The sequence below is a fragment of the Marmota flaviventris genome, chromosome 5 (genome assembly GCF_047511675.1).
Source record: "Marmota flaviventris isolate mMarFla1 chromosome 5, mMarFla1.hap1, whole genome shotgun sequence".
Taxonomy (NCBI): Eukaryota; Metazoa; Chordata; class Mammalia; order Rodentia; family Sciuridae; genus Marmota; species Marmota flaviventris.
The window spans coordinates 12,113,135-12,125,992 of NC_092502.1; the positions used below are offsets into that span (position 1 = coordinate 12,113,135).

General features: G+C 48.2%; 1 protein-coding gene across 3 annotated transcripts in view; it reads right to left on the reverse strand.

Moving 5' to 3' along the window:
- Positions 1-12,858, reverse strand: part of Dock2 (dedicator of cytokinesis 2) — a 400,432-nt gene that overhangs the window by 221,152 nt on the left and 166,422 nt on the right. For all 3 annotated transcript variants that reach the window (XM_027938544.3, XM_071611997.1, XM_034636841.2), the window contains exon 27: positions 10,119-10,214. In XM_027938544.3, coding sequence (XP_027794345.1) covers positions 10,119-10,214 — 96 coding nt within the window. The remainder of the gene's footprint in view (positions 1-10,118; positions 10,215-12,858) is intronic.

The following is a 12,858-nucleotide window of genomic DNA, read 5'->3' on the forward strand; positions in this document are numbered from 1 at the left end:
TCACAGCCAGGGCTATGGTGTGAATGTCCCCAAGGCTCTGGGGTCTGAAGGCTTTGTCCACTGTGTGGCACTACTGGAAGGAAGTGGGACTTTGGAGAGGCAAAGCTGAAAGGGACGTCCTTAGGTCACTGGGGTATTTCCTTGGAATGAGGTCCTCCTGGGACTCCCTGATGGCTTCCTCTCCAGAGTCCTTATGAAGGCCAGAGTCTGGCCCCTCTCAGCCTTTCTGCTTCCAGGCTCAGGCTGACTCCAACACACACTCCTGACCTTGCCGACACCATTTTCCATGGGCCTCACTAGAATTGAGCCCATGCAGGTGCCACTGCCCTGAGCCTCCAGAACTGTGAGCTGCACAAACCTCCCTTCACATCATATGTGGCCTGACTTGGGCATTTAGTTATGGTAACACAAAACTGACAGGTACGCTGGATGTAGCAACAGCTGACCATTACTTCCCAAATCCAGGAAAGAAACCGAGGCACAGCCAAGAACCACTCAGAAGTCTTACTCCTAACACTGTCAAACTGGGAAGAAGACTCCAGAGAGAAGGGGGACCAACCGCATGGGCTGCCTTATGCTGCAAGCCTCAGGAATGTTCTTTTATTCAACCTCATCACAGGGCAGTGGGTCCTAAGCACCACTAGGCTCAGTGTACAGATAAAGGAGCTGCAGATCTGAGCTGTGAAATAAACCCTCTCATTCCCTGAGGAAGAGGCATCAGCTCTTTGCCAATCAAATCCTTTTGAACTCACAGCTCACTCCCAATTCTGTGGCCCTTGGGACACATTGCTGAGCAAGAGGGTGTTAAGCCCACACCCCTGGAAGACCTTCTGTTTCTAAAGTACTGCAAAGATGAGCAAAGACAGGCCCCTCTTCCAGGAAACAGGACAGGAACTTAAGAACACACATAAAATCACTTGTCCAAACTTGAATTTGTCCAGCTTCACTAAAAAAAGCTGAGAGGCACTGAGCTGTTTGGGAGTGACTTTATCAGGCTTTGATGACACACCTCATTCTGCGACTGCAGGTCTCAGCATCTACTGAATGATTCCCAAGGTCTGTGTGGGTGAAGCTGTGGCCTTGGTGTGGCCAAAGCCTGGACACCAGCTTCCCAGGGCCTGAGCTCACCTGCTCTACAGAACTGCAAGGCACGTGTCACAGAATCAAGTGTGACACATTCACAGTGGCAGCCACATGAGTCATGCTGTCCAGGAGCAGTTGACTCAACTCACAGCAGAGATCGGCTCCACCGGGCAGAGCAGGGAGGAGGCAGGAGCCGTCTGAACACATGGAGGACCTCAGACTTTCTCTTACTCCCCTGCCCTGCAGCGGATCAGGGATCAGAAGGAAGGTTTGGAGGAGGGAACAGGCTCTTCCCAATGTGTTAAAAATAATAATGCATCCCAGGGCCAGTATGGTATATGGGAATTTGTTAGGGAAAAAAAAATCTTTATAGGTGAACCTGGCAAAAAATGAACCTTTTGTCACCTTATTTTTAAAAGTCAGGACTATTTAAAGCTCATCATTCATCTTCCTTTAAATGAGTATGTCCTTTCCATTAATTTGCTCCCCAAAGTTTAGAGAATCTGCTACCTGCCAAGAAATGCTGCTTCCCTTAAAATGCCCCAACCTCTTCTGTCCACCTAACCAAATTCTTCATGGCATTTTAAGACCTAGATCCAGTTCTATAAAGTTTTTCAAATAGATGACTTCTGCCTTCACATGCAAGAGTTCCTGTGAAAGTTGAGATAGTGATGCATTTTTTTGCATATATATCCTAAGTCAAGTATTACCTCATAAGTAATTATCAGAATCATTATTAAAGCAATGCTTTCCACTTTTGTGACTTGGACGCCATCTAAATTATCACAGAAGGCAGCAACCAAGCTGCCCCTGGCTAATGATGCCACCTTGTGGCTACCCAGGGGAATTTCAGGTCTCTTGTATAATTTTTACTATTTTCTATCTTAACTTAATCCCTCACCTCCCACTACCATAAGCACATACACACACACACACACACACACACACACACACACACACTCAGGGATTCTCTCAGTTCAACTGATACTATGTCAAGGAAACTCTTTCCTAGATGTGGATCATGAAGTGCTTAAGAACGCAGGCTTTGAGTGCCTGCAGAACGGGATATGAGGTGGATTCTGGCTTCCTCCAGGCTGGGCAAGGTGTTCAAGTCCTCTAACAGCCATTTCCTCTTCAAGAGGGATGATGACATTTTTTGCCAATCTCACAGATTAAATTTGATAATGCTCTGAAAGTGCTTGGTAGCATCTCTGTCACACACATGTGCCATCAATGTTAACTGTCATCGTCACCTTCACGTGAGTCCTGTGAAGACAATGTGTCCTCCTCCCCATTTTCTTTCCACTTAGTGCAGTCATGCAGCAACTGCCCTCACTCCTCCCTGACTCCCAGCCTAATCATGACACCACGGGGACATTTGCGTGTAAGGGGAAAGAATGGTGGTTTATATGTAAATGAAAATGGACAGTAAAAGCCTTCACTCAGGCAGAAGGTGTTCATTGCATCATCCAGGACATGCAGAAGTGAGATGCAGGGGCGCTCCAGGGTGTCAAGAGAACCCATCATGCCACTGGGGGGGTGCACTGTGGGGTACTGAAGAGAGCAGGGGTGTGAACTCGGTTGAGGTGCGTGCAGGGAGCTGGAGGGTCCGGCAAAGGAGCAGCGAGGAGCAGGTTTCAGCAGAGGGAATGGCTGCAGGAGGGCTTAGAGGAGGAAAGGGGTTCTTGCACTAGCAGAACAGAAGTTCCACCAGACTGGCACTGAGGAGGAGAACGCTGGCAGAGGGACAGGGACAGGTTGGATGCCCAGAGGTCTTTGTGCTAGGGCACCATGGGGTGGTTGACAGTTTCTCATCTAGACAGTCCTGCCTTAGAGGAGGTCCTGAGCTGAGAATGAATTTGAAAGGGCTGAGAGAGGAGGCCAAAAGGCTTCTTAGGAGATGGTGATGAGAGACAGCGGTGGCCCAGGCCTGGCTGGTGCACTGGGATTGGGAGGTTTGTAAGGACTGAGCCAAGCAGCAGGAAGTGTAAGTGGGAGGAGACCCCCACCCCTGCCTATGAACCCTAGGTTAACCCCCTACTTCATAAATACCAAATAGATAGTAGGTTCTTATTCTAACTTTATAGCTCTTTATGGTCTAATCACAGAATTGAGGGAAATTGATGCTAAACGTATTATTCAAAATACAAATGGCTCCAAAGTCTATGCTGCTTGGCAGGTTTCTGAACAGAGCCATGTGAGTCATCTCATTGGATTCCAATGAGATGGGTTCAAGTTGCTTTCAAATAGGTGATACCTCCAGAATGATGTTGGTCATCGATAATGGAAGAGTACACAACATGCTATTTAAGAGCAAGAACTCTAGAACTAGCACATCCTGGGTTCAGATCCTAGTTCTCCCACTAGCCAGCTGTGTGACTGTAGGCAAGTTACATAACCTCTCTGGGCCTCAGTTACCTCCTATGTAAAATATGAGTACCTGATGCAGATTAAGTGAGGTAAAACTCAAGTGCTTAGCTCTCTCTGCCACTCAGAATATTTGCTCAATAAGTGACAGTGATATTATCAATATCCTATTTTGGTGAGGTCCTGGGTTGCCAAGTGAAGATCAAGTTAAGCCCTCGTGGCTGGGAACTGACCTCTCATGTCCCAGCAGGCCCCACACCTGCTCTCCATGGAGATTTGGTACTAAGGATCATGCAGCCCCCTGCTTGGCCACTGGAGTCCTTGGGCTCACAGCCTGGTGGCCATTTCCCACTTAGTGTCCCAGGAAAGGAAAGTGAAATCAGAGCTGCAAAGCCTGGGGTCCCTGGGGACACTCCGTGGTGCTGTTAGAGGATGGGGTGGTTTCCACATTTCCACTCTTTTTCCCCCTTTTAACAAAACACTCAGAGTTTCTGGAGCAGGCACGATGCCAATGGAATTCACCTTTATATAATCACTCCATAGACTCCTCTGTGAAAAGTGGGGTAATTAGGCCCCAAATATATCACCTAGAGACTCATTTTAACAACCCAAAATAAAATCTGGATCCCAATTTCAACAGAATTACCAGGTCGTTTTCCTTCCAAGAACTCCTGACCATGGTTAAGCTCCTGGTTGGTTCTCCCAGTGGATGGCTGTCCCAACGCAGGGAGGCAGGGAGCAAGGTTTTCTGGGGTCAGTGTGACAAGCCGGGGAACTTCCCCTCACATAGTCCTGAGACCCTTGAGACAGGACCAGGTCTCTCAGCAGGAATCTCAGAGGGATGGGCAGCTCCCCATGCTCCCAGGTCCCTAGTCCAAGTCCTGCCTCAGCAACCAGCTGCGGGACTGTAGACACGAGGCTTCATCTCCCAGCACCAGCCAGTTTACTGTCCTAAAAGCAGGAAGACTGACAACTCCCTATGCATTTGGACTCAAGAGGAGAGCCACACACTCCTTGGGAAGGATTCTGCGTTAAACTTTGTTTTTATATTTTAAGTTTCTCAAAAATTGCAATCTGTGTCACAGTATGCTTGGTAGCATTTTCTCCTCATCATGGATGCATAAAGCCCTGGTACGTCTCACATCTGGTAACCGCCAGCTTGCATCAGATAGAAACCTTCCCTAGCAAAATTTAAGCTATCTGAAGTCATTTGCTAATTTTCATTTTTCTTCTGCTCTTACATTTCAACCGTCCTAAAGGAACCAAGACTCCGGAGAAGAGAATATTGAGTATATAAGAGTTTTTGGACTTGGCCAGGAAGAAAAAAAAAAAAGGAACACTGATGATTTCAGTCAATGAATAATATTTGCATGTGTCTTTCACACATCATTGTTTGCCCATTACATACCCTGAGAGACATCACTAATCAACTCAGAGCTTTTTCCCACTGAGGCCAGATGTAGCCTCTAAATCCTTCTCAACACAGTACTACAGGCAGCTGTTGCCAATCATCCAGGGTTGACACATGAGGCAAGATCTACGGTAGGTCCCTGACTTGGAAGCTTGGAAGAGTGGGAATAAGACCAAATCAGGAAACTTAGACATATGAAAAAAAAAATCATAAAAATGTTGCAGTTCACTGCACAGAAGAAACCAAGGTCTAGAAGGTTAAAAGTGTAGAGAGACAGAGAGCCAATTCTCTGCAGTAAGCATGTGGAATTCTGCTCCTGTCCTTACTTATCCAAAATGCCCTGTCTATCAACCCAGCTGTCTTTCTCAGCATCAAAGTCAAGTTCTTGGTCACTTAGGTAAAATGACTCTGGCAAAGAGAGGGAGAGAGAGCGCCAGTCACGTAAGAGGGTTTTTGCTTCTGGTTTTTGCACAATTTCCTTTAACTCATTGCCACTATCAGTGATTCATTGTTCAGGCAGGTGATCTACAGGACAATCAGTAATGGTCATTACTAGCAAATGATAGTTACAAGCACAGAGCGCAAGAAGCCATCGGCCGGCCAGATGGCTCCTGTGGTTTTTAATAGCGAACACCTCTCATCACGATGTTCCTGCTCCTGCAGATAAGAAAGGGTCAGTATTCAATCCTATTTAACGACATAAGGAGGAGAGCAGCCTGCTGCCCTGCCCCCACTCGAGGCCTTGTTAGGATTTCGAAACTACTAGACATGTCTCGGGCGTTTGCCATAAATATTGATTGTTTAATATTCCAAGCAATGAAAACTAACCAATAAAAATCACATCTGGGAAAATTAAGAGTGGCGGGTGGAATGGGGACCTGCCCTTCCTGACAAATTTCAATTCGAAATTAAATTGGGGCCTTCAGCGCTAAGATAGGGACTCTTGACCCCTGAGTAATTACTTTCCAACATCATTTCTGTTAATTTGGAGGAGATATTTCTATTCCGGGAATCTCTGGAAAGGCCTATTTCATGAAGATGAAGCAGTGTCTGAGAAACACCTGCTAGCTGTTCCCTTTGGTGACAGGCACAGTGCCGTCCTCAGTGGTGGGCTCACTCCAGGCTGCTCAAAGCCCCACTCGGCGCTCTCTTCCTTACACCAGCAGACTCCAGAGTCATTGAGACAAATGCCGCAGCTTGCAACCTAGAAGCTCTGCAGGCTCCTGGTGGGCCCCAGGGACAGGGACATCTGCACAGGCAATTCCTTCCCTGATATTGCTCCTCGATACTGAGGGAACATGTTCACCAACGAAGGAAAAGCGCCCTGAATGGGGAGCGTGGGCAGGGGTATGGAGTATGAAATATGGCAGCGGTTTCCAGGGAACAGGGCACCCGCTCATTCACTCACTAGTTCATTTGCTCAGTGAATATTTATGGAGGTTCCCCATTATGCCAGGCCCCATACTTGGTGCAGAGGATACAAGAGAGGAAAACATGGCCCCTGCCCTCAGGGGGTCCCAAGAATGTAGCAGGAGAACAAAACCAGAAAATCATCTTACAGCATGCTCAGCACAAGGACCTGACCTTGCCCTTGGGCTCCAAGAGCCAACAGCAAGAGAGGGTGCTGGGGCCACCTCTGGCCCCCATTGGAGGGGTAAGAGCAGGGGCACCAGATATGGAGAGACCTGGGAGTGACCACAGGGCCAGGCAGGTAAGTGGAGGGAGGGGGTGGTGTGGTTCTGGATCCTGTATTTAGAGAGCAAGTGCAGAGGCCTCATGGAGCTGGAGACGAGTCAGTGTTAGGGACAGCGAGTTTGAACACATCCCACCAGAGGAGGTCTGGTTTTCTTGAGGGCCTAGCTTGTTTATGAGTCTTTGTGCTGAGGATGTAAGGGGTTCTCATAAAATGCTGGATTCACAAATAAATGTGTGTATGTGCAAGGAACCCATGTGCAAATGCTTCTCCTGTGGGCTGCTATTAACTCTCAGCGCCACTCTGAGGAAGTCTAGTGTCAGCCCATTTCAGAGACGAGCACAACCCTTCATAAGGCTTGTGGGGTAAGAGAGGAGCAAGGACAAGCTCAAAGATAAAAACAACTAAAAATATAACAGGCAGGTGACACGAAAGCACCATCAATCATCGGAAAATGCAAAGTAAGCCCTAATGAGACACCACGCCAGAGTGGTCATGAATTCCCTAGGATTGCTGGAACCCAAAGAGATGGCAGCAATAAGTACTGGAGAGGACATGGGTGAAGCAATGACCCCTGGGCTTCTGGTGGTGACGTCTAGCGGCGCAGTCCCTGGGGAAAACAATTTGGCTGTTCCTTATAAACTCACACTTCTGGTATGCCTCAGCAAGCCTCTCCTAGATTTCTACCCAACAGAAATGAAAATGTGTTCAATAAAAAAAATCCATAAATGTTCACAATGGCATGGCCAAAGTGGAGGGCAGCCCAAAGGTCCATCAACGAGTGAATGCGTGAGCACGCTGTGGCCTCTCCATGACATGTGGCATCAATCAGCGACACAAAGGGAGACGTGTGATACCTCCTAAACCACAAGGAACCTCAAAGACACTATGCAAAGGAAGTAAGCCAGACACAGAAGACTTGACCTTGTAGGAACCTCTGATAACGAACTTTCCTGAAAAGATAGATGGTGAGCAGATGATGCAGATGGACCCTGGGAGAGGCAGTGTCCAGGTGCGTGGCAGCAGGGGTCAGGGGCCGCACAGCCAGAAACATTTCCTAAAACTCATCAAAATGAATATGTTCCATGGTTAAATTCTAATATAAGTTTTTCCTCAATGAAACTGTTATTTAAAAACACAAAGGCAGAACAGTGAGACTCGGACCAGCATCCTAAGGGCTGGCCTCTGTACAGGACCCTGCAGACGAGGTGGGATGTCAGCAGGTTGAGAAGGCAGACAGGAGTTACGGGCAAGGAAGAAAACACGGGCTGCTCTTGGAAGTGAGAGGGTGCCATAGGAGTAATGTCTAGGCCTCTTTTTGCTGGACATTTGAATGGAGAAAAGTAGAGAAAAGTTTAAAAAAAATGGTTGTGGCTGGACCAGATTCCAGAAGCTGAGACTGGTCAAGCGGATGCATTTATGATGTCATCTGGCAGACAGCGGGGAGCCAGCAATCACTCCAGAGAAGGGGAAAGACCAAGGGGACAGCTGCCAGGCTTGGGTGCTGCAAGGGCCAGCGGCCAGGGCAGAGCATTTGCTAAAAGGCTCGCAGACCTGGAGGTGGTGAGTACAGCCAAATGGGCATCGCTCACCTGTGTCGACGATGCAAAGGAACAGAGAGGCTCATTGTACCAGATGGAAAAGAAAATAACAGGAGACATCACTTATTTAGTGATTTCTACAATCTGGGCCCCAGTTTAAAGAATTGCTGCTCTGGAGGGAAGAGCCTGCCATGCACAGAATGAGCCAAATGGATTGATGATCATCTTTAGGTTTGCTGCAAAGGAAAGGAATAGAGATTAGGGGAGTCACAAAATGCTGGTCTAAGGTGCCTTACGAGAAGCAGGGGCAGGGACACGTGTTCTAAATAAGAGACTTCCAGGGTGGAGGGACGGTGAGTGAGACAAATGACAAAGACAAGCGAACAGGGCTCTCTGGCCCAGGAAGGCAGGAGGGCCTGGTGCGGCTGCTAGTCTAGGCGGAGGCCACCACTCCTTTCTTTGTTCTTTTTAGTAGTGCTGCAGATCAAGCCCAGGGCCCCCCACACACCAGCAAGTGCTCTACCACTGAGCTGCACCCCGCTGCTTCCATAAATGTACACAACACACACTAGGCACAAAGACAGGCCCAAAGAGGTAGAAGATCGTTGCACTGGGGCTGCTTCTTGGGATCAGTCCTCCCCTGGCTACAGTTAAAACAATATGCACAGCCTTCTGTTCTGGGTCCAGGAAGCAGGACTGTGGGGAGTTGTCATTCAATGTCCCCAAGGCTGGCTTACCCCAGGCCATTGAAAAGCAGAGAGCCATTCTGCTTCCTGAAAGCTGAATGCAGTTGTTTAGGGGAAACATATAGTTGTTTATCAACACTTTTAAAAATTAATAGCCAACACTTAAAGGCCAGGAAATTTCATATAAATTGGGCAGGTTTTAGCTTCTCTTGAGCAACTGGGAATTCCATTCTTGCTGTGGCCCGTCCCTGCATGGCACCAGTTGGTCAGAGCTGAAAGGCACTTGTCCTTGTTCAACATTAGTGGCCCTGGATTTGCTCTTCACTCATTCATTTGCTCCTCCATTCAACAAGTATTTATTGAGCACCTAGTAGGTGCCAGGTGCTGCTGTGGGACATGGAGACACAGCAAAGAGTAGCCTGGGGCTCATAGTCTCACAAGGAGAGCAAGACAATAAACAAAGTGGTCTGTAGTTCAGGGGACGTGCACCAAGAAAAATAAAGGAGAAGGAAGAAGGTAGAGAAGTGTCCAGTATCCAGACAGATGATCAGGGCAGAGGAGCCTGTCTGGTCAGCTGACTCCTGAGCCAAACTTGATTAAAATGAGAGAACAAGCCCTCGGACAAGGGACAGCAAGTGAAATCGGGTCCCCCGAGAGGGAGGAACAGAGAGAGAAATGAGCAAAGGGCAGAGGGTGTCCAGGCTCACGACGGTTGGGATTTTGTTCTGAGTGGGTTGAGGATGGGGAGTGTGGTGGGCATACTCATTTGTGTGACTGGCCCCTGTAAGCATCCAGATGTTTAAAGCAAGTTGGACAGAGGCTTACGGTTAAAGACTGGTTCTGTGTCTAGGGAGGGAACATAAACCAAACTCTGAGCAGGAATTTCCTGATCTGCAGAATATGATGTTTGTGCCGAAGAATGACCCCAAACTTAGCAGTGACCTTGAATTAACTGCTATCTATGGACAGTCCACACACAGGGAAGCCACTCAGAAAAGCAGAACCCTGGGCCTGGACTCCATCCTGCCAGATGAGAAGGTTCCCAGTGGCCATGTATCTGGAAGCTTCCATCCGGTTCCCTTACAGAAAGGTTCTCTCACCTCTTTCTTTACCAGTAACCTCACACCCCACTGACATACACAACACCTTAGGCAAATCCTAGGGTGTATTTTATTTCTGCAACTTGAGTTAGTGCCCATAGTCTCCCAACTCAGACAGGAAAAACCCAATCCTTCTCTCCAAAACAAAGCGATGAGCAGCCCTGATGTTCAACATGAACCCCGTGCCCAGACGGCGAAGAGTGGGCGACATTGGATACGCGGAAAGCATCTACTCACAATCAGAACGTGATCCCGGCCCATGGTGATGACCATCCGGTTCACCGTGCGAAGCAGCTGGACCATGATCTCTTGGATGTGGTGGTGGGTGAAGGCCTGCAACAGAGACATCTGTGTGACAATCAGGCACGGTGCCCTCGCAGCCCTTCAAAGACCCCGACAAGGCTGGGCGGACACAGTGATCACCAACAGCACTGCCACCGCCAACACCAGCCCGTCCCCTCCTGATCACCGTTTGTCATCGTCACATCTCTACCCCACTGACACGGGCATGGTGCCCCAGGAGCTCCAACGGTCACCTTGAGTAGTTAGTGAAGGGGAGCTTACTTAAGCTTGAGAATTGGGGACTTTGCAAGTACTAGCGGTGCGGTGCTGGCTGGGTTAGTAACTTCTCTAAACCTTGGCTTGACCTAACCTGAAGTAAGGAGGTAATCAGCCCAGAGAATTGGTTGTTCAGCATTGGAGAAGCTGAGGGACCAACAGAAGAAAGCCACTGTCACCCTAGGCTGCAGGGACTAATAGGAGGCAGTGTTCCTGGAGACCAGGGTTGGGTGGTGAGGTGGGCACTGGGACCACTGGGGGTACTCATGCAGCTGAAGTCACATCACCCATGTCGGGGTGGAAATCTGTGGTGCAGGGGTGTAACATACACAGGGTTCCACCCACTTCAAGTGCAGGCCCCTGAGCTTTCTGTAGGACTTGCTAGAGCTCGAGTTTTTGCTGTGGTAAGCAAGGGTTGCATGCACATTCACCCACACCCTCAGACTGCGTCACCAGCACCACCCCTAGACAGCTTCACCCCTGCATTCCAGTGAGGGTGAACATGACCATGTGGGAAAGCCTGGAACTTTAGGTTCAGAAGCACCTGGTCTGACTTTCAACGCTGTGCAGCCTCACTTAGCATTTAACCCTCCTGAGCCTTGACTTCCTCATCAACAAAGCATGGAGCTTGTCTCGAGGCCCGTGTGAACCTAAAAGTGACATACATAATTCTGAAAAGACACACGCGCCCAGTTCCCCTGAAGGAGATTCTGTAGATCTAAAATAGAGACCATGCATTAGCAATTTCTGAATTTTAGGGACTTCATTCTGATGGCTGAGCATCATGGGCACAGGCCCTGGGAAGCTCTGGAGATGGAGGCTTGAGTTTGGGGAAGGCTCTGTCTCCAGGAACCAGCCAGAGCCTGACCTAAAGAAGGTGCTCAGTCAATGGTAGTGCCATGGCTCCTCCATGGGCAGCCTCTGCTGCGTCCAACCCCGCTGAACTTTTGTCTCTTCTGAACCAATGGAAGGAAACAGATTCACAGTTGGAAGAGGATGAGAAGAAGAAAGATGGGCTAATTACTTAAAATGTCCTCACCTCCCAACATCTAGAGATGAATCACCTGAGCTTGCTTTCTCTTTCTGCATCAAATTCATTTCTCTGGCACTTTGGCGAATCCTCCATTTTCCAGCCCATGGATCCACCAGCAAAGCTCTGCCAATAGCTTCTGCCAGAGCACACACATATTTCACCGCAGGAGTTCTCGAGCTCCATCAGCCCAGCAAGACCTCATTCCTTCTCCTGCCTTGATCCCCACCACCCAGGTCTTTCCCTTCCTGAGGCTCAGGGTGGGGAGGGATAGCATGTTTCTGCACTTCTTGGCTAAAGGCAAACCCCCCCCCCCCCAGACTTCCTTCTTTTAAGCCTTTCGATGAGTTATAATATTCTCTTTCTTGAATTATATAAATATGATGCTCATGGTTATAACAGCAAAAGGTGGCATTCATGAGTTTTTGCTGAATTCCTGGCATTCTGCTAAACACGTTACCTGTTTTCACATCAAAATAAACAGTATTGTGATTTCTATTACTTAAATGAGGAAACAGAAGCCCAGAGGGGTTAAGTAACTTGCCCAGGGTCACCCAGAAAGGAAGTCCAGGAAGAAGGATTCAAATCCAGCAGTCTAGCTCCAGAGTCTGTTCCTTTCCCAAACTCACCCAGGCAGAGTGGAACACGATCACACATCTCTGGTTGTTACTTTGGGGCTTCATTAGCCTCCTTCCATCTGTCAAGATGGATGGACCCTGTCTTCAACTGGGCCAACTTCTAATTCCTTCAGTGACTTCTGATCTTTTCCCTCTTTTTCAGAAAGCCTTCAGTGCCATGTATTCATTACTCCTTTATCTTTCCTATTCTCCCTTTGCAATTTCATCAAATTTATATAATGGCTTCCATTTGATGCAATTTTTTTCCCCCAGGATTACATCTCTTCCCTTACCAAAAGAGATATTAAAACCCCCCTTTTCCTCTTGAACTCCTGCTCCTTGCTACTTTTAAATCGCCACTTCTTCTTAGTCCAAAGAGGAGCAATTAAACTGGCTCAGGAAATTTGGTACTTAAAAGTGGGAAAGCATCCATTTCAATTCATCTCACTGTGAAAGCTCCCAATATAGGAGGAGTGTTAGCCAAGTGTTCTGAGATCAGACAGATGTGAATTCGAATCCCAACTCTTCTCATTTGAGCTGGGTGACCTTGGGCAAATTGCTTTGCTTCTCCGAGTTTCAGTTTCTGCATTTATAAAGTGTGGACAACACTAGAAACCTCAAGGTTATTGGTTTACTAAATAGAAGGTGATGCAGAGAAAGTCCCCAAGACCAAGAGCCAGGGCACAGTGAGCCTCAGGAAGGAACGTCACTCCTTTGGTTGGCATCAGCATCCTGGCTGGGCCTGCAGATCCCCAACATGTAGCAGAAAGTG